The sequence below is a fragment of the Sebastes fasciatus genome, chromosome 5 (assembly GCF_043250625.1).
Source record: "Sebastes fasciatus isolate fSebFas1 chromosome 5, fSebFas1.pri, whole genome shotgun sequence".
NCBI classification, from domain to species: domain Eukaryota; kingdom Metazoa; phylum Chordata; class Actinopteri; order Perciformes; family Sebastidae; genus Sebastes; species Sebastes fasciatus.
The window spans coordinates 324,627-345,345 of NC_133799.1; the positions used below are offsets into that span (position 1 = coordinate 324,627).

The 20,719-nt window shown below is 46.3% G+C and overlaps 4 protein-coding genes across 11 annotated transcripts in view; 2 read left to right on the top strand and 2 right to left on the bottom strand.

Annotated features, from left to right (window-relative positions):
* The window catches only part of LOC141768393 (uncharacterized), a 4,975-nt gene extending 1,992 nt beyond the window's left edge, over positions 1 to 2,983 (top strand). Inside the window, exons 3-4 of the mRNA XM_074636686.1 lie at positions 2,182 to 2,639; positions 2,729 to 2,983. Of these exons, the coding sequence (XP_074492787.1) occupies positions 2,182 to 2,639; positions 2,729 to 2,983 (713 nt within the window). The remainder of the gene's footprint in view (positions 1 to 2,181; positions 2,640 to 2,728) is intronic.
* The window catches only part of map1sa (microtubule-associated protein 1Sa), a 26,193-nt gene extending 21,984 nt beyond the window's left edge, over positions 1 to 4,209 (bottom strand). For all 4 annotated transcript variants that reach the window (XM_074634411.1, XM_074634412.1, XM_074634409.1 and 1 more), the window contains exon 1: positions 3,753 to 4,209. In XM_074634411.1, the coding sequence (XP_074490512.1) occupies positions 3,753 to 3,930 (178 nt within the window). In that variant the 5' untranslated portion in view covers positions 3,931 to 4,209. The remainder of the gene's footprint in view (positions 1 to 3,752) is intronic.
* Positions 4,210 to 4,535: 326 nt separating this feature from the next.
* Positions 4,536 to 13,472, top strand: trmt13 (tRNA methyltransferase 13 homolog). 2 transcript variants are annotated; one of them, XM_074634456.1, is made up of 11 exons: positions 4,536 to 4,708; positions 9,023 to 9,069; positions 9,171 to 9,237; positions 9,384 to 9,440; positions 9,537 to 9,606; positions 9,679 to 9,785; positions 10,241 to 10,426; positions 10,827 to 10,899; positions 10,984 to 11,058; positions 11,138 to 11,630; positions 12,893 to 13,472. In XM_074634456.1, the coding sequence occupies exons 1-11, from the start codon at positions 4,607 to 4,609 to the stop codon at positions 13,080 to 13,082; spliced, it is 1,467 nt and encodes a 488-aa protein (XP_074490557.1). In that variant the 5' UTR covers positions 4,536 to 4,606; the 3' UTR covers positions 13,083 to 13,472. The 2 variants fall into 2 exon arrangements, with proteins under 2 accessions (XP_074490557.1, XP_074490558.1); XM_074634457.1 differs by lacking the exon at positions 4,536 to 4,708 and adding an exon at positions 7,374 to 7,523.
* Positions 13,473 to 13,623: 151 nt separating this feature from the next.
* On the bottom strand, positions 13,624 to 19,941 carry lrrc39 (leucine rich repeat containing 39). Of its 4 annotated transcripts, none has more exons than XM_074634462.1 (9): positions 18,947 to 19,936; positions 18,185 to 18,412; positions 17,200 to 17,308; positions 16,930 to 17,086; positions 16,641 to 16,777; positions 16,287 to 16,432; positions 16,059 to 16,211; positions 15,748 to 15,923; positions 13,624 to 13,847 (listed from the first exon to the last, which is right to left on the bottom strand). In XM_074634462.1, exons 2-9 carry the CDS (start codon positions 18,310 to 18,312, stop codon positions 13,822 to 13,824), a joined length of 1,032 nt encoding a protein of 343 aa, XP_074490563.1. In that variant the 5' UTR covers positions 18,313 to 18,412; positions 18,947 to 19,936; the 3' UTR covers positions 13,624 to 13,821. The 4 variants fall into 4 exon arrangements, with proteins under 4 accessions (XP_074490563.1, XP_074490562.1, XP_074490560.1 ...); XM_074634459.1 differs by lacking the exon at positions 13,624 to 13,847 and adding an exon at positions 13,854 to 14,081 and having other exon boundaries at positions 18,947 to 19,941; XM_074634461.1 differs by having other exon boundaries at positions 18,185 to 19,936.
* Positions 19,942 to 20,719: the final 778 nt, after the last annotated feature.

Sequence of the window (20,719 nt, forward strand, 5' to 3'; positions counted from 1 at the left end):
TAGATCATTGCATTCGAGTAACAGGACAAGGTGCCTACAGAACAAGAACAAATTAAATATGTAAAATTATACATGTAAATAATAATACATTTAATTAAGGGCTATAGGGCTGTATACCTGTAATTCATATTCTTCTGTTATGATAAGAAGTTTCAAAGCATTTTTGTTTTTCATGACTTTAAGGGCTTTTATGTAAGAAATAAACTCAGAATGAAACATTAAACCAGGTTTCACTTTCATATACTTGGGTTTGTGCAAATACATATTTCCAAGAATGAGAATGTTATTCAGCAGAAACTCATCTTTGTTATTGTCCATGACAAAACCATAAACACCATGAACACCATGAACACCATAAACACCATGAACACCATGAACACCATAAACACCATGAACACCATAAACACCATGAACACCATGAACACCATAAACACCATGAACACCATGAACACCATGAACACCATAAACACCATGAACACCATAAACACCATGAACACCATAAACACCATGAACACCATGAACACCATAAACACCATGAACACCATAAACACCATGAACACCATAAACACCATGAACACCATGAACACCATGAACACCATAAACACCATGAACACCATAAACACCATGAACACCATGAACACCATGAACACCATAAACACCATGAACACCATAAACACCATGAACACCATAAACACCATAAACACCATGAACACCATAAACACCATGAACACCATGAACACCATAAACACCATGAACACCATGAACACCATGAACACCATGAACACCATAAACACCATAAACACCATGAACACCATGAACACCATGAACACCATAAACACCATAAACACCATGAACACCATGAACACCATAAACACCATGAACACCATAAACACCATGAACACCATGAACACCATGAACACCATGAACACCATAAACACCATGAACACCATAAACACCATAAACACCATAAACACCATAAACACCATGAACACCATGAACACCATGAACACCATAAACACCATAAACACCATAAACACCATGAACACCATAAACACCATGAACACCATAAACACCATGAACACCATAAACACCATAAACACCATAAACACCATGAACACCATAAACACCATGAACACCATGAACACCATGAACACCATAAACACCATGAACACCATAAACACCATAAACACCATAAACACCATGAACACCATAAACACCATGAACACCATAAACACCATGAACACCATAAACACCATAAACACCATGAACACCATGAACACCATAAACACCATAAACACCATGAACACCATAAACACCATAAACACCATAAACACCATGAACACCATAAACACCATAAACACCATGAACACCATAAACACCATGAACACCATAAACACCATAAACACCATGAACACCATGAACACCATAAACACCATAAACACCATGAACACCATGAACAATGTCCTTCTGAGAGAAGTTCTCCACATGAGAACCTTTAGATAAGGTCAGTCATGTATATATATATATATATATATGTATATATATATATGTATATCATATATATATGAAGCCATAAAGCTCCAGAATACAATGAAACAATAAATGATCAGTAGTTTCAGTTTCATCACAAAATACACACTTATTGCTTTCAATTCAAAATCATTGTTGTAACAAATCACTGGATGGATATAGATCCATATATATAGATATAGATATATCTATCTATATCTATATAGATATAGCTATCTATAGATATAGATAGCTATATCTGTATAGATATATAATACACTCCGTTTAATATGTTAAAATGGATTTCTTTGCTTTGGGAGTTTTTGGGGTATTTTAGATATGTAGTTGGTAACATGTGAAGAGTTTCTTTCTGATAGATTTGTGACGTTGAGTTTCTGTCAGATACTCTACTGTACTATACTGTACTATAGTAGAGTATACTCTACTATAGTACAGTATACTCTACTATACTCTACTCTACTCTAGTATAGACTATACTCTACTCTACTAGTAGAGTATAGTCTCTACTCTACTCTAGTATAGTAGAGTAGAGTCTATACTCTACTCTACTATACTGTACTATACTATACTATAGTATACTCTACTATAGGGTATGAGATGTTATTAAACACATTTCTAATTGTTTTGTTTGGGATTTTGATTTCTCTAAAGTCTCTAAAGACTCTGAAGACTCTAAAGTCTCTGAAGACTCTAAAGTCTCTGAAGTCACTAAAGTCACTAAAGTCTCTAAAGTCTCTGAAGACTCTAAAGTCTCTAAAGTCTCTGAAGACTCTGAAGACTCTAAAGTCTCTAAAGTCTCTGAAGACTCTAAAGTCTCTAAAGTCTCTAAAGACTCTGAAGACTCTAAAGTCTCTGAAGTCACTAAAGTCACTAAAGTCTCTAAAGTCTCTGAAGACTCTAAAGTCTCTAAAGTCTCTGAAGACTCTGAAGACTCTAAAGTCTCTAAAGTCTCTGAAGACTCTAAAGTCTCTAAAGTCTCTGAAGACTCTAAAGTCTCTAAAGTCTCTGAAGACTCTAAAGTCTCTAAAGTCTCTGAAGACTCTAAAGTCTCTAAAGTCTCTGAAGACTCTAAAGTCTCTAAAGTCTCTAAAGTCTCTGAAGACTCTAAAGTCTCTTAAGACTCTAAAGTCTCGAGTCTCTAAAGTCTCTAAAGTCTCTAAAGTCTCTGAAGTCTCTAAAGTCTCTTAAGACTCTAAAGTCTCTAGAGTCTCTAAAGTCTCTAAAGTCTCTGAAGACTCTGAAGTCACTAAAGACTCTAAAGTCTCTGAAGACTCTGAAGACTCTAAAGACTCTAAAGTCTCTGAAGACTCTAAAGTCTCTGAAGTCTCTGAAGACTCTAAAGTCTCTAGAGTCTCTAAAGTCTCTAAAGTCTCTGAAGTCTCTGAAGACTCTGAAGACTCTGAAGACTCTGAAGACTCTAAAGTCTCTGAAGTCTCTGAAGACTCTAAAGTGAGTAGAGGCTGTGTGAGTAGAGGCTGTGTGAGTAGAGGTTGTGTGGGTAGAGGCTGTGTGGGTAGAGGCTGTGTGAGTAGAGGCTGTGTGAGTAGAGGCTGTGTGGGTAGAGGCTGTGTGGGTAGAGGCTGTGTGGGTAGAGGCTGTGTGAGTAGAGGCTGTGTGGGTAGAGGCTGTGTGAGTAGAGGCTGTGTGAGTAGAGGCTGTGTGAGTAGAGGCTGTGTGGGTAGAGGCTGTGTGAGTAGAGGCTGTGTGGGTAGAGGCTGTGTGAGTAGAGGCTGTGTGAGTAGAGGCTGTGTGGGTAGAGGCTGTGTGGGTAGAGGTTGTGTGAGTAGAGGCTGTGTGAGTAGAGGCTGTGTGGGTAGAGGCTGTGTGAGTAGAGGCTGTGTGGGTAGAGGCTGTGTGAGTAGAGGCTGTGTGAGTAGAGGTTGTGTGGGTAGAGGCTGTGTGGGTAGAGGCTGTGTGGGTAGAGGCTGTGTGAGTAGAGGCTGTGTGAGTAGAGGCTGTGTGGGTAGAGGCTGTGTGAGTAGAGGCTGTGTGAGTAGAGGCTGTGTGGGTAGAGGCTGTGTGAGTAGAGGCTGTGTGAGTAGAGGCTGTGTGGGTAGAGGCTGTGTGGGTAGAGGCTGTGTGAGTAGAGGCTGTGTGGGTCGAGGCTGTGTGAGTAGAGGCTGTGTGAGTAGAGGCTGTGTGGGTAGAGGCTGTGTGGGTCGAGGTGTGATGGAGGAGGATCTGTTAGCTGTTAGCTGTTAGCTGTTATCATCAGAACTCACCGGAGTTGATCTGCTGCAGCAGCTGGTCCAGAAGACCCGCAGTCCGCAGAGCTCCCACCACCACCAGAACAGAGTAGTCCGCCACCGAACCGGAGGAACCGGGGGAAGGACCAGAAGGACCAGAAGGACCAGAAGGACCGGGACCGCCGCCCAGCTGCTCCGCCATCATCATCATCATCTGCTGCTTCTTCTTCTTCTTGGTTGTTAAAGCAGCTTAGAGGAGCATCACCTCCTCCTGCTGGACTGGAGGGGAACAGGAGGAGCATCACCTCCTCCTGCTGGACTGGAGGGGAGCAGGAGGAGCATCACCTCCTCCTGCTGGACTGGAGGGGAACAGATCAATAATAATAATTATTATTAATACTAATAACAATAATAATAACTAACTAAAATAAAGTACTACTAATAACTAAGTTCTCTCCATTCTTCCTGTTGCCCTTTTAAGTATTTATTTATTTAGCGAATGCAAAGTCCTGGCCTCGGCCTCCTGGAGCCAGGCGGTGGCCTCCTGGAGCCAGGCGGTGGCCTCCTGGAGCCAGGCGGTGGCCTCCTGGAGCCAGGCCTCGGCCTCCTGGAGCCAGGCGGTGGCCTCCTGGAGCCAGGCCTCGGCCTCCTGGAGCCAGGCGGTGGCCTCCTGGAGCCAGGCCTCGGCCTCCTGGAGCCAGGCCTCGGCCTCCTGGAGCCAGGCGGTGGCCTCCTGGAGCCAGGCCTCGGCCTCCTGGAGCCAGGCGGTGGCCTCCTGGAGCCAGGAAGAAATTAGGCTTTTCTTTGGTGAATTTACATTTGTGAATGTGGAAATTCCTACAGTAGTGTGAGCCCGTGAACGCAGCAGCAGCGTCATCACGTGGTCCAACATGGCGGCCGGGCGCTGCGGGTTCTTCCTCCTGAAGAAGAAACGATTCTGCAAAATGACCCCGAAGACCGGAAACGCGTTCTGCGGCGAGCACGCGACCATGGTGAGTTCAGGGACCCGTGGTGAGTTCAGGGACCCGTGGTGAGTTCAGGGACCCGTGGTGCGTTCAGGGACCCGTGGTGCGTTCAGGGACCCGTGGTGAGTTCAGGGACCCGTGGTGCGTTCAGGGACCCGCGGTGAGTTCAGGGACCCGCGGTGCGTTCAGGGACCCGTGGTGCGTTCAGGGACCCGTGGTGCGTTCAGGGACCCGTGGTGCGTTCAGGGACCCGTGGTGCGTTCAGGGACCCGTGGTGCGTTCAGGGACCCGCGGTGAGTTCAGGGACCAGTGGTGAGTTCAGGGACCCGTGGTGCGTTCAGGGACCCGTGGTGAGTTCAGGGACACAGACAGCCTACTGCAGGAAGATCACCTGTTCATCAGACACACCGGCCGTTCTCCTCACCCAGAGAATTACACATCTATCATCAATAACTGCAGTTACACTTCCTGATGTATAATTATCATGTTTGATCACTGATCAATAATACATGAAGACACTACAAGTACTACCACTACTACCACTACTGCAGTACTACAAGTACTACAACTACTACCACTACTGCAGTACTACAAGTACTACAACTACTACCACTACTGCAGTACTACAAGTACTACAACTACTACCACTACTGCAGTACTACAAGTACTACAACTACTACCACTACTACAGTACTACAAGTACTACAACTACTACCACTACTGCAGTACTACAGTACTACAACTACTACAACTACTACCACTACTACAGTACTACAAGTACTACAACTACTACCACTACTACAGTACTACAAGTACTACAACTACTACCACTACTACAGTACTACAAGTACTACAACTACTACCACTACTACAGTACTACAACTACTACAACTACTACCACTACTACAGTACTACAAGTACTACAAGTACTACAAGTACTACAAGTACTACCACTACTGCAGTACTACAGTACTACAAGTACTACAACTACTACCACTACTGCAGTACTACAAGTACTACAACTACTACCACTACTGCAGTACTACAAGTACTACAACTACTACCACTACTGCAGTACTACAGTACTACAACTACTACAACTACTACCACTACTACAGTACTACAAGTACTACAAGTACTACAAGTACTACCACTACTGCAGTACTACAGTACTACAAGTACTACAACTACTACCACTACTACAGTACTACAAGTACTACAACTACTACCACTACTGCAGTACTACAAGTACTACAAGTACTACCACTACTGCAGTACTACAAGTACTACAACTACTACCACTACTGCAGTACTACAAGTACTACAACTACTACCACTACTGCAGTACTACAAGTACTACAAGTACTACCACTACTGCAGTACTACAACTACTACCACTACTGCAGTACTACAAGTACTACAACTACTACCACTACTACAGTACTACAAGTACTACAACTACTACCACTACTGCAGTACTACAAGTACTACAACTACTACCACTACTACAGTACTACAAGTACTACAACTACTACCAGTACTGCAGTACTACAAGTACTACAAGTACTACCACTACTGCAGTACTTCATGTACTCCTACTACTTCCTGCTGTTCAGTACTGAAGTTAACACCAGAGGTCTGTACTACGAAGTGAGTTCATCATCTCCAGGGTATCTTCATCATCTCCAGGGTATCTTCATCATCTCCAGGGTATCTTCATCATCTCCAGGGTATCTTCATCATCTCCAGGGTATCTTCATCATCTCAAGGGTATCTTCATCATCTCCAGGGTATCTTCATCATCTCAAGGGTATCTTCATCATCTCCAGGGTATCTTCATCATCTCAAGGGTATCTTCATCATCTCCAGGGTATCTTCATCATCTCCAGGGTATCTTCAGGGTATCTTCATCATCTCCAGGGTATCTTCATCATCTCAAGGGTATCTTCATCATCTCAAGGGTATCTTCATCATCTCAAGGGTATCTTCATCATCTCCAGGGTATCTTCAGGGTATCTTCATCATCTCCAGGGTATCTTCAGGGTATCTTCATCATCTCCAGGGTATCTTCATCATCTCCAGGGTATCTTCATCATCTTCAGGGTATCTTCATCATCTCCAGGGTATCTTCATCATCTCCAGGGTATCTCCAGGGTATCTTCATCATCTCCAGGGTATCTTCATCATCTCCAGGGTATCTTCATCATCTCCAGGGTATCTTCATCATACCAGGGTATCTTCATCATCTCCAGGGTATCTTCATCATCTCCAGGGTATCTTCATCATCTCCAGGGTATCTCCAGGGTATCTTCATCATCTCCAGGGTATCTTCATCATCTCCAGGGTATCTTCATCATCTCCAGGGTATCTTCATCATACCAGGGTATCTTCATCATCTCCAGGGTATCTTCATCATCTCCAGGGTATCTTCATCATCTCCAGAGTATCTTCATCATCTCCAGGGTATCTTCATCATCTCCAGGGTATCTTCATCATCTCCAGGGTATCTTCATCATCTCCAGGGTATCTTCATCATCTCCAGGGTATCTTCATCATCTCCAGGGTATCTTCATCATCTCCAGGGTATCTTCATCATCTCCAGAGTATCTTCATCATCTCCAGGGTATCTTCATCATCTCCAGGGTATCTTCATCATCTCCAGGGTATCTTCATCATACCAGGGTATCTTCATCATCTCCAGGGTATCTTCATCATCTCCAGAGTATCTTCATCATCTCCAGGGTATCTTCATCATCTCCAGGGTATCTTCTGGTTATCTGGCTTCACTAACCTAACAAACCAGATCTCACTAAACTGAACTATGAAGCTGGTTATCAACTCAGTAAGTCAACCCAGAGTTTCTCTGTCTGGTTATGAGCACGTTCACATCAACGAGGAGGTGTTTACAGCATCTGACCAATCACAGACACGGACAAGACTACTGACCAATCACAGACATGGACAAGACTACTGACCAATCACAGACACGAACAAGACTACTGACCAATCACAGACACGGACAAGACTACTGACCAATCACAGACACGAAAAAGACTACTGACCAATCACAGACACGAACAAGACTACTGACCAATCACAGACACGAACAAGACTACTGACCAATCACAGACATGAACAAGACTACTGACCAATCACAGACACGAACAAGACTACTGACCAATCACAGACACGAACAAGACTACTGACCAATCACAGACACGGACAAGACTACTGACCAATCACAGACACGAACAAGACTACTGACCAATCACAGACACGAACAAGACTACTGACCAATCACAGACACGAACAAGACTACTGACCAATCACAGACACGAACAAGACTACTGACCAATCACAGACACGAACAAGACTACTGACCAATCACAGACACGAACAAGACTACTGACCAATCACAGACACGAACAAGACTACTGACCAATCACAGACACGAACAAGACTACTGACCAATCACAGACACGAACAAGACTACTGACCAATCACAGACACGGACAAGACTACTGACCAATCACAGACACGAACAAGACTACTGACCAATCACAGACATGAACAAGACTACTGACCAATCACAGACACGAACAAGACTACTGACCAATCACAGACACGGACAAGACTACTGACCAATCACAGACACGAACAAGACTACTGACCAATCACAGACATGAACAAGACTACTGACAGACAGACAGGCACATTATACAAAGAGTAAACTATGTTAGACAGATATGAAGGAGTTGGCTCTGAGTCCAGACTAACAGCTGAAGCTGCTAAATGCAGGAAGAACAGATGACTAGATTACACTTCTTTTGACTCTGTGAGTATCAGGTGGCGTCTCTGAGTATTTAAACCTCCTTCCAGCGTCCTCCTCTCTGACGCTGTGAAACGGACTCAAGAGCAAGTCAAAATAAATAAATATAAAAATGATAATTCAAAGCGGTAAACACCCCCAGCATCCAGCCAGCTGTCCTTCCTCATCTGTCAGTTTAAACTGAGTTGTATTTAGTCTGGGTTATGACTGTAATGATATTATCATACATCACCGCACTGAGCTCTGATTGGTCAGTAGGCGATGAGTTGATCTCTGATCTGGAACATAACCTGCTCCGGAGCAGGTTGGCCGTTCAGCATCAGTTACCATGGAGATCTACCCCGGTAAGAAGTGAACCAGCTTCGTAGGACGGAAACCCAGAGTTAACCCTGAAGTTACCTCGATAACGCCACATCCTGCTTCGTAGTACAGACCTCTGCTGACGACAAGTGAGCTGTGATGTCATCACCCTTTTGGTTAATGGCTTCCTGTTTCCTGTTTCCTGTTTCCAGGAAGAAGGAAGCAGCAGGAGGATCGTGTGTCCTCTTGACCCCAAACAGTGAGTCAGCAAATCAATCACATTATTGATCTGATCATCCGTGACCTCACTGTGACCTCACGGTGACCTCACAGTGACTTCCTGTTTGTTTGACCTTTCAGCACCGTGAGTGAAGACAAGCTGGACAAACACCTGAAGAGATGCAACGCCAGAGACAAACCCAAACCTGTGAGTGTCCTCACCTCAACACCGTCAGTTCATCATAATGATGATGATGATGTCATTGTTATTATTATTATTATTAATAACATGTTTCAGTAGCAGGAGGAAGGACACGTAAGAGACGTGTGATAAATGTCTTTGACATAATGCAGGTTTATTATGTGGAGAACATAAACGCTGGATCAGCTGACAGAGAGACGCTCCAACAGGTAACATCTCCCCTGCTGAGGATTCACAACAACAACAATAATAACAACAATAATAACAATAATAATAATGATAATCCTGTTGTGTGTGTGTGTCAGGTGAGTCTGTGTGAGCGCAGCCGGGCCGAGTTACAATCTCTGTTGGACAAACTGAAGACAGCCGCCACTGGTGAGGTTCTACTGACGTTCTGAAATAATGTTGTTGTCAATGTTGTTGTCAATGTTGTTGTTGTTGTTGTAGGACTGCAGTGTGACGTGGAGGACAGTGTTCTGTCCCATCCAGTCCTCCAGGAGGAACTCAACAACCCAAAGAACGGAGACTCCGCCCACAAACACCTGAAGCAACAGGTACAAAAACAACCTGACCTGAAACCTCCATGAATGAAATGATAGTTGCTGTAGTAACTGAGCTTGAACTGAATCAAATGAAAACTAGTCCGACTAACCGAGATAAGCCTGGACCGGGCCCCCGGTGAACACACCTCTTTATCATTTCACCATTCTGTGCCTCCTTGTCTCCTCGTTTCCTCGCCTCCTCGTTTCCTTGTCTCCTCGTTTCCTCGTCTCCCCGTCTATTATTATATCAATAAGAATTCTAATTTGCTGTAATTCATGTTGTCATATCGATAGACAGGAGTGTGCTATGTTTAGGATAATACTCATCCATCCATCTTCTTCTTCTTCTCCGGGGTTGGGTCGAGGGGGCAGCAGGTTCAGGTCCTGGGGGTCCCTGTTGGTTGGTTTCAGGCGGTCTGTGCCTTCGGTGTTCCTCTCTCTCTATCTCACCTGTCAGGTGTGTCCAGTCCTCTCTCTTAGGTCACCTGGAGGCGCTGGGGCTCCTGGGAAGGGGGCGGTGCTTCGTGGAGTTTGGAGCAGGTCGGGGGAAACTGTCTCACTGGATCCATGAAGCCCTGAAGACCCGAGACCACCTGGAGACCTGCGATGACCTGCAGCTGCTGCTGGTGGAGCGCTGCAGCACCCGCTTCAAGGCAGGACAAACCTCATAACTCCAGACTCTTACAGCAGCAGTTACGTTTACAAACCAGCAGAGGGCGCCAAGATCCGGTTTAAACCCCAAACAGCTTTTATAGTTTTAACCTGTTGGAGTGAATCATTCATGTTTTATACTGCAAATCAGGTCTGACCGGTTCTGCTCTGCTCTGTCTGTTCTGTCTGTTCTGTCTGTTCTGTCTGCTCTGTCTGCTCTGTCTGTTCTGTTCTGTCTGCTCTGTTCTGCTCTGTCTGTTCTGTCTGTTCTGTCTGTTCTGTCTGCTCTGTCTGTTCTGTTCTGTCTGCTCTGTTCTGCTCTGTCTGTTCTGTCTGTTCTGTCTGTTCTGCTCTGTCTGCTCTGTCTGTTCTGTTCTGTCTGTTCTGTCTGCTCTGTTCCAGGTGGATGGGAAACATCAGGATATTGGAGTTCAGTTCGAGAGGCTGCAGGTCGACATTCAACATCTGGATTTAAGTAAGAAACGAACATCTGGAGACTCTGGTGGTTTAGTTCTGTTTGAGTTCTGGTTTGAGTGTTCTGACTCGGTGGTGTTTCCAGGTAAAGTCCAGCTGCTCAGACAGAAGAAGCTCCCGTTGGTTGGAGTTGGAAAACACCTGTGTGGAGCAGCGACAGGTGAGAGCAGTCCTGATCTCTGATTGGTTGAACACAGCAGTTCTCAGACTCAGCTGGTCTCTTCTCTCTCTGGTCTCAGATCTGGCTCTGCGCTGTCTGTTGGAAACACCAGGACCCAGAGAGCCGGCTGAACCGCCACGGAAACGCCTCAGAACCTCAGAACCAGCTGATCCAGAATCAGCTGATTCAGCAACACTGCCAGGCCCTGGTCCTGATCCAGGCCCTGGTCCTGACCCAGGCCCTGGTCCTGATCCAGACTCTGGTCCTGATCCAGACCCTGGTCCTGATCCAGACCCTGGTCCTGATCCAGACCCTGGTCCTGGTCCGGTGCTGGGCCTGGCAGTGGCGCTATGCTGCCACCATCGCTGTGAGTGGCGTCATTACGTCGGGCAGCAGTTCTTCCTGCAGCGAGGACTCGGAGCTGCAGAGTTCTCAGCTTTCTGTCGGATGTCCAGCTGGGCCACATGTGGACTCAGACCGACCAATCGGGACCGTCCATCTCAGGATCCGACCAATCAGAGAGGAGACGATGAAGAGCACGAACCGGTGGAGGAGACGGACGCTGTGAGCGGGTAAATATTTGACCTCTGACCCCGTCAGTGCAGAAGTTTAAACCACTTCATCAGTTTTTAAAATGACATGTGTCTGACGTGTTCCCGCCGTGTTCCCGGCTTGTTCCCGACGTGTTCCCGCCGTGTTCCCGGCGTGTTCCCGGCGTGTTCCCGACGTGTTCCCGGCTTGTTCCCGACGTGTTCCCGACGTGTTCCCGCCGTGTTCCCGGCGTGTTCCCGGCGTGTTCCCGGCGTGTTCCCGGCTTGTTCCCGACGTGTTCCCGCCGTGTTCCCGGCGTGTTCCCGGCTTGTTCCCGACGTGTTCCCGACGTGTTCCCGCCGTGTTCCCGGCGTGTTCCCGGCTTGTTCCCGACGTGTTCCCGCCGTGTTCCCGCCGTGTTCCCGACGTGTTCCCGGCTTGTTCCCGACGTGTTCCCGACGTGTTCCCGCCGTGTTCCCGGCTTGTTCCCGACGTGTTCCCGCCGTGTTCCCGGCGTGTTCCCGACGTGTTCCCGGCTTGTTCCCGACGTGTTCCCGACGTGTTCCCGCCGTGTTCCCGGCGTGTTCCCGGCGTGTTCCCGGCTTGTTCCCGACGTGTTCCCGCCGTGTTCCCGCCGTGTTCCCGGCGTGTTCCCGGCTTGTTCCCGACGTGTTCCCGACGTGTTCCCGCCGTGTTCCCGGCGTGTTCCCGGCTTGTTCCCGACGTGTTCCCGCCGTGTTCCCGCCGTGTTCCCGACGTGTTCCCGGCTTGTTCCCGACGTGTTCCCGACGTGTTCCCGCCGTGTTCCCGGCTTGTTCCCGACGTGTTCCCGCCGTGTTCCCGGCTTGTTCCCGACGTGTTCCCGCCGTGTTCCCGCCGTGTTCCCGCCGTGTTCCCGCCGTGTTCCCGGCTTGTTCCCGACGTGTTCCCGACGTGTTCCCGCCGTGTTCCCGCCGTGTTCCCGGCGTGTTCCCGGCGTGTTCCCGGCTTGTTCCCGACGTGTTCCCGGCGTGTTCCCGGCGTGTTCCCGGCTTGTTCCCGACGTGTTCCCGACGTGTTTCCGGCGTGTTCCCGGCGTGTTCCCGACGTGTTTCCGGCGTGTTCCCGACGTGTTTCCGGCGTGTTCCCGGCGTGTTCCCGGCGTGTTTCCGGCGTGTTCCCGACGTGTTTCCGGCGTGTTCCCGGCGTGTTCCCGGCGTGTTCCCGACGTGTTTCCGACGTGTTCCTGACGTGTTCCCGGCGTGTTCCCGACGTGTTCCCGACGTGTTCGCAACGTGTTCCTGACGTGTTCTTCTTCTCTCAGGTTTCTGTCGGCGGATGAACGCGAGCAGGTCGGTCGTCTCTGTAAACGTCTGATCGATGGCGGCAGACTCGACTTCCTGAAGACAAAAGGATTGGACAGCAAACTGATTCGTTACGTCAGTAGTCAGGTGACTCTGGAGAACGTCCTGCTGACCGCCGTCCCACCGTCTCTGTCCCCGAGGTCAAACTGAGACTCAGAGACTACAGACCACAGACCAACTACAGACCAACTACAGACCACTACAGACTGACTACAGACCACAGACCAACTACAGACCAACTACAGACCACTACAGACTGACTACAGACTACAGACCAACTACAGACCACTACAGACTGACTACAGACCACAGACCAACTACAGACCACTACAGACCACTACAGACTGACTAGACTGACCACAAACTGACCACAAACTGACCACAGACTGACTACAGACTGACTACAGACTGACCACAGACTGAATACAGATGATACAGAAATCACACATACTCAACGTGAGTTTCTACAAAAGTATTTTTATTTGGAGTTAAAATGTGTTGAAATGTTAAGTAAAGTTTCTATTAAAGCGTTTTCACTTGTTTCTGTTTCTGATTTAAACCTTCATTTCATAGCTTCATTTCATAGCTTCATAAAGAACACTGTTTGTGTTTCAGTCTGCAGAAATGAATAAATGATTTACAGTCTAAAATCACACGACACAAACAGGAAAACAAAAACACTACTGAAACATTCTGTTAGTGAAGTTTTATAAACTGTCAGCAGATTCCAGCCTCCAGAAACAGAAATATAAATGTGAATATATATATAAATACATAAATATATGAACGAGTCTTTGATGTGAATCTTTTTCTTCACTGGTTTTAAAACGTGTAGCTGAGCTCTGAAAAGAAAAAGCCCAGAAGAAGAAATGCAGAGCGACAGATTACTTTAGTTTGATGAGTCGTCGTTCGGCTCTGAAACAGAAACACATCAAATTATCACTTTCAATAAATACTTTTACTAAAAATATTACAACATATTTTTAGTAAAAGCCAACCAGGAGACAAACCTGCAGGAATTATTCCAGTGTGCCTAGAAGCACAAAGCAAAGCCGGTCTAACACTGGTCTATTATTCAACGGGCTTCATTTTATTCTTCATCTTCCGCCAAACTTTGCCTCGCTACTCGTCCCGCAGCGTTGCCAACACCTGTACAAAAAGTACATCAAAACGTGCGCAAGGATCGGGAATCGTGTGCTATGACCCGACTATAACCTATGACCTGAGATTCACGCAGCGGTTTCCGAAAAAAAAGTGTTTTTGCTCGATTGGAATGCATCGAAAATCGACGTGAAGACAGTTAAAAAACGCTCCTCTTTGAGGACATGATTAAAAGTTTAAACGGGTCACGAGTCTTGGGACTTTATTTTGCCAAATGGTCATTTTGATAGCTGGCACGGTTTTCATGAAATCGCAGTTTACGTTTTGTGACATTTTCAGACGGTTTCAGATGTTATAATGGGTGTGTGTTGCGTGTGTCGTTCAGGGCTAGAGCTCGTGATGTCAGAGCTAGTGGAGCACAGCTTAAAAATCTTTTGAAAATGATCCGAACAAATTGCTCCCTAGGCCACAACGTCCACTCCTCATACACAATTAATACATCAAAACGTAGGTATGTTTGTGCCGGTCGCAGTCATGTAGCTATGGAATCAGTCGGACTTACACATTTGGTGACACATGCCTGAACGTGAGAGCAACTCCAGGCTAGGCTCCCATAGAGGCCCATATTAAATTTCACAGAGAAACACACACACACACACACACACACACACACACACACACACACACACACTCTATTTACTGTATCACGTCATGTCAGTGAGCCAACATGCTCTAAACCAGGCTTCAATGGATCAGGGCCATAATTAATGTTATTGATTACACCTGTGATTAAAAGCCCCCAACTCTCATTGTATGATAACAGGAAACTAGGGATTCAACTACTTTTCAAAATAAAAGCCCTCAACTCTTACTATATGATAACAGGAAAGTAAACGGCCTTACGGCCCCCCAATCACCATGGCAACCAGTGATGGAATGATCGGGAATGGTGTGCTATGGCTTTTCTAAGAGATTCGCGTAGCAGCTCCTGAAAAAATCGCACGAAAGCGCGATTTGTTCGCTCCATAGGAATGAATGGCAAATTGACGTAAAGAGAGCTCAAAAACACTGGTCTTTAGGGCCATACAGACTCGCCATACTTTAACGTAGAAAAATGATTCAAAGTTTAAACGGGTCACGAGACTTGGGACTTCATTGGGCCTATCATCCCCCTTCTTCTAACCTCACTATGGTCCTCAGACCCCCCCCAGCACCAGGCACACTGGTCAAAATTTCTTGCGAAATTTTCTAGTTATTATTATTATTATTATTATTATTAGCATTAGCATTATTATTAGCATTAGCATTAGCATTATTATTCATGTTACATGTTATTATTACAAACTGAAGGGCTGGAGTTGTTTACCAGGCAGGGAGGCACTAATGAAAGATGCTATTCAGGTGCATTGTGGGAAACGTAGGATCCATTGTTTTTGGTCTAAAAGTCACGATATCGTAATCTGTGTTTCACAACGACGACGACGACGACGACGAAGAGACTCACTGGAGGAATGATTTAAGAACCTTGAAGTTAGAACATAATAATTATAAATAACTGACCTTTTACAATATGTTGGAGTTCGGCTGTAGACGTGTTAATCAGGTAAAATAGTGGTTCTTTGTGTATGATGTTAATTATGTTGGTTAATGTTGTAGTTATTGTTGTTAATCAGGTAAAATAGTGACAGCGTTAATAAACAGTGTTGATACTAACGGTTGACACAGTGCATGTTGAGCACAGCGTACGCTCTCTTTCTGGCTTCCTGGATGTAAAACTGCATGAACTCTCGTCCAAACATCTCTCTGTCCTCTTCATCGTCCTCAGTCTTCATCTCACTGCAGGGCAGCGTCACATCCAGGGTCAGAGGGTTGTCCCGGAAATTCACAAACCTGCTTCGACAGAAAGACAAAACGTGTTCAGTCTGAGAGACGACTGCTGGCTTTAACTGTGATGGACGGGACACGTCTCAAAGGTTACAGATGGTAATGTTATCTGATTCTGTGTTTGTGGACAGACAGACTGACCTGAGGTTGGACATGTCCTCCATCAGTGGGGGGATGTCTCTGAGTCTGTTGCAGCTGAGGACCAGCGTGTCCAGACTCTTCATCCTGCTGATGCTGTCTGGAAGTTTCTCCAGTTGGTTTCTCTGCAGCCACAGAGTGTGCAGCGTCTCCATCCTGAGGACGAACACCAACCAGTGTTTATTGGCTGATGGCAGAAGGGGGCAGGGCTCAGGGGATTCCTTTACTCACCTGTGTATGTCTTCAGGTAAGTGCTGCAGTTGGTTTCCTCCCATGTCGAGCCACTCGAGCGCCGGCAGTCCAACCACACAGTCCGGCACGCAGGTGAAGTCGTTCATGGACAGATCCAGGTGCTGCAGCTTCTTCAACTTCCTCAACTGAGGCTCAGAAAACAGACCTCAGATCAGCTGGATCAAGGTTGATCATGAATACAGGTCTACAGGACCTGGTTCAGGAAGTTGGCTTAGGTTTATATTCATTTCTGATTTGGAATTTGGTTTAGGTCTACAATCATACCTTATAGAAAAAAACGTTTGGTTTGTGTTCACACCTACTCTGGAACCTGACTGAGGTAGTGGTTTGTACCTGGTCTGGTAGCTGGTTCAGGTCCCGGTTCATGGCCAACTCCAGTCTCTCCAGACTCTCACAGCAGCTCAGCTCTTCAGGAACAAACTGGATACTGTTGTAGCTCAGCAGGAGCTCTCTGAGCTGAGTCAGCTTCCCTGAGACCAGAACCAGGACACAAAGGACTCGGCACATTGAGACAGAACTGTACTAGAGGACATGCAACAGGTCTACAACCCTCAAATCCACGTTACTGTAAGAATAAAATTATGTTTTTTTTATTTTCAGTAGAAGTGGGGGACATACTGACCGATCTGTTGGGGGATTTCGGTGACCCCATTGCGGGACAGATCGAGAACTAAAAGGTTCTGGAAGCTAGAGATGAAGTGAGGGATCTTCTGCAGTCCAGTCCGGTGAATCTGCCACTCCTGGACCTGACTGAGCTGGACCAGACAGCCCGGCAACAACTGGCAGAGGGAGAGAAAAATAAAGATATGACCACGAGAGAATCAACTGACAGTAGATATCACCAGGTAGCATCAAGTCCACCATTACAGTCCACTTCATTGGGGGTCGCTACCTTCCACTCCTCCTGTTCGATTCGGAGGATGAGTCGTCCATCTTCTGTCTGCAGCTTCTGCTTCAGCCGAGCCAGAACCGCCCGGTCCTCCCAAACACCAACACTCAGTCTGAACCAGGGACATGAACCACATGAAACAATACAGACCAGGACTCAGTCTGAACCAAGGACATGAACCACATGAAACAATACAGACCAGGACTCAGTCTGAACCAAGGACATGAACCACATGAAACAATACAGACCAGGACTCAGTCTGAACCAGGGACATGAACCACATGAAACAATACAGACCAGGACTCAGTCTGAACCAGGGACATGAACCACATGAAACAATACAGACCAGGACTCAGTCTGAACCAGGGACATGAAGGTCATGAGACATTAGATGTTGGGACTCACCACTGAAAGTGGAAGCAGAGCCATTTTGACTGAGTTTCCCAGCATCCTTCAGTCTTCACACCACATCTTTAATATTTAACAACCAGACCTGCGTCACCAGCATTATTGGTGCCCCGTGTGAGGCGTATTATTGTTTATTGTACAAAATTAAGATTCAGCATAATTTTTGGTCCAGACCAAAAGTCTTATCTAATTCCACTTATAAACTAGCCAAAAATATTGATGTTAATGTCTTATAAACAAGTGCAGTGCTGTGAGAATTGATTTTTTAAAATTCAGCTAAAGCAACTTGAGATTGGATTATTGATAACACTTTAAACCCTCATAGTGTTACTTTAAGAACTTGCTATTGCTGCTAGCCATTCAAGTTAAACCTATACTCTGTAGGGATTGTAAGAGTTTTGGTTCAGCATTCAGAAACCAGGTATTGAGTGTAACCTAGTCATTCAAGTGCTCCTTTAGTTAAGACCGGCCCTGTGCAACAACAGAGCTTGTACCTGGCTGTTACTGCTGTGCATTCCAGACGGAGTTGACGTGAACCACATAAAACAATACAGACTAGACGGAGGAGGCGGAGTCTGACCTGCCAGTGGCCCCGCACCTGGTCTTCCTCCTCGTGTGCTCCTCTTCCTCCTTCTGGACCCTCTTGATCCTCGTCTCCCACAGAGCTTTGATGGAGCTCACCGAGCCGCATGCCGCCACGCCCACCATGATGACCACTTCCTGTCAGCCGTGATGTCACAGCGCACAGGTGTACAGGTAGGATGACCTCTGACCTCTGACCTGCAGCCACTTCCTCCCTCTGAGCATCCTTTTTGGATAATTAACGGGTCAGGTTCGTAAGTGATGTAATATTATATTCATGTCGTAGTAGAGTAAATATTCAAGTATATTAATTTTAAGTTCTAAACATTTGTATCTCTACATACATTAAACCTTAACTGCTAGTAAGAAACAATAAAATAAAAAACATAAAATTGAATGGTTAAAGTTGTTCATTATTTTATATCAACATATTATCACAATACGTTCAGTTCAATTTGATTGTACATTTATTTATTTAAATTTAAGGATAAACTCTTTTTAATGTTTTGATGAAGTACATGCAGTACTCTGATGTTTTACTTCTATCTGACTTCCTGTTCAGATCTCTGACTTTAAATAGTTTATAACTTATTTTTAGTTTGTTCTATTTTCACCTGATTCTGAGTTCAACAGCTGAACACACAGTTCTAAAGTATCTGTAAAGCTCCTACAGCAGTACTGCTGCAGTACTGCTGAGTAATGTGGTAGTCTCTGTGTAGTACAGTAGTAGTATTGTCGGTAGTATTGTGCCTGTTCTCACCTTGTGTGAGCGCAGCAGCCGTCCTCCATGCTGCGTCTCTTCAGCTGAAATCTGACCTCAGATCTGCAGGATAATTTTAGCCTCCAGGTCACATGACCCCACTGACACAATACGCAGTCACATGACACAATACGCAGTCACATGACACAATACGCAGTCATACATCAATACATGTTTATCTGTTTAATAATGATTTATTTGAAGTATTTAAAAACACTTCCTGTATCTGTGACCTCATGACCTCCTGCTGTGACATCACAAAGCTGGGGTCTTGGTGACTTGGGGTCTTGGGTTATGAAGGATGCTCAGTGTAACTAGAGCTGCGTTTCTATTGGCTCAGTTTCGGCGAGTGCAGATCAGATTTTAGGGGCCAGGTGTTGTGACGCGTTGATGCGTGACCTCTCCTCGTCCGTGAAGCTCCCTCTGGAAATATAAACGGCTCATTCTACCCCAAAGGAAACAACGATCTACGGGACGAACAAAAACAGGATTGAAAGACCGAGTTGCAGAACATAAAAGCGTCATCCGTACAAGGAATGTTGATTATGATGTGGCATTACATGATGAGCAAACAGGACACACTGGAAGACAAAGTGTTAGAACATCGGAGGAGGCGAGACGACTCCAACCAGAGACATTCTGGATACCGCGGCCTCAACGATGACATCGACTCTCATCCTGTTCTGTGAATTATCACTTCAGCAACAATATAAAACATGTATTTTATTATAATGAACGATTGAAGGTGATTCGTTGATCATTTTTAGTTTGTAGCCATGAACAGAAATATTTATGAAATATCACTTCAGGGAGTAGGGATGCACCGATACCACTTTGTTCAGACTGAGTACAAGTACTTACATTTGGGTACTCTCCGATACCGAGTACCGTACGAGTACCGATACGAGTACCGATACGAGTACCGTACGAGTACCGATACGAGTACCGTACGAGTACCGATACGAGTACCGATACGAGTACCGTACGAGTACCGATACGAGTACCGTACGAGTACCGATACGAGTACCGATACGAGTACCGTACGAGTACCGATACGAGTACCGTACGAGTACCGATACGAGTACCGATACGAGTACCGTACGAGTACCGATACGAGTACCGTACGAGTACTTCTCTGTGCCTAAAGACCCTCGTTAACAGCCAGCTGGAGGGTGTGAGCGACACACGGCAGGCTGGGGAGTCCCGCATACGAGGCGGTGCGCCGCCACCGGCTCTAGGTCGGCTTGGAAAGGCTCGAGGTGCAGATGCTTCCCGGGGCGGACTGTCATCAGTGCGTCCCAACCGCGTCGTGCCCCCGGAGCGGGGCTCGGCCCACGTAAAAGGTGCCAGGGGACTGTGGCAATGTCGGCAACCCACCCGACCCGTCTTGAAACACGGACCCAGGAGTCTAACGCACGCGCGAGTCAGAGGGTGCAAGCAAAACCCCGTGGCGCAATGAAAGTGAGGGCCGGCCCAGCGGGGTCGGGCGCACCACCGGCCCGTCTCCCCAGCACCGCCGGGGAGGTGGAGCGTGAGGACCCGAAAGATGGTGACGAGAGGTTAACGTCACGCTGCCGTGAAGTGGTATCGGTGCTGTTGTATCGGAGCTTTTTTGCGAATACGAGTACATGAGCACAGTATTGGACCCGATACCCGATACCGGTACCGGTATCGGGTACCGGTGCATCCCGACCAGGAACAATATAAAACATGTATTTTATTATAATGAACTATTGAAGGGTGAAATCATTTTGTAGATAATGTGTTTATAGA

Bases quoted from the DNA above. Each gene is read 5' to 3' on its own strand.
- trmt13 (XM_074634456.1), top strand. From the start codon at position 4,607: ATGGCGGCCGGGCGCTGCGGGTTCTTCCTCCTGAAGAAGAAACGATTC. The intron at 10,427-10,826 runs GCAGGACAAACC...GCTCTGTTCCAG, and splicing joins GCTGCAGCACCCGCTTCAAG to GTGGATGGGAAACATCAGGA. The intron at 11,059-11,137 runs GTGAGAGCAGTC...CTCTGGTCTCAG, and splicing joins CCTGTGTGGAGCAGCGACAG to ATCTGGCTCTGCGCTGTCTG.
- lrrc39 (XM_074634459.1), bottom strand. From the start codon at position 18,312: ATGGTGGGCGTGGCGGCATGCGGCTCGGTGAGCTCCATCAAAGCTCTG. The intron at 16,778-16,929 runs GTCAGTATGTCC...TTCTGGTCTCAG, and splicing joins CGAAATCCCCCAACAGATCG to GGAAGCTGACTCAGCTCAGA. The intron at 16,212-16,286 runs GTGAGTAAAGGA...GTTCGTCCTCAG, and splicing joins TTACCTGAAGACATACACAG to GATGGAGACGCTGCACACTC.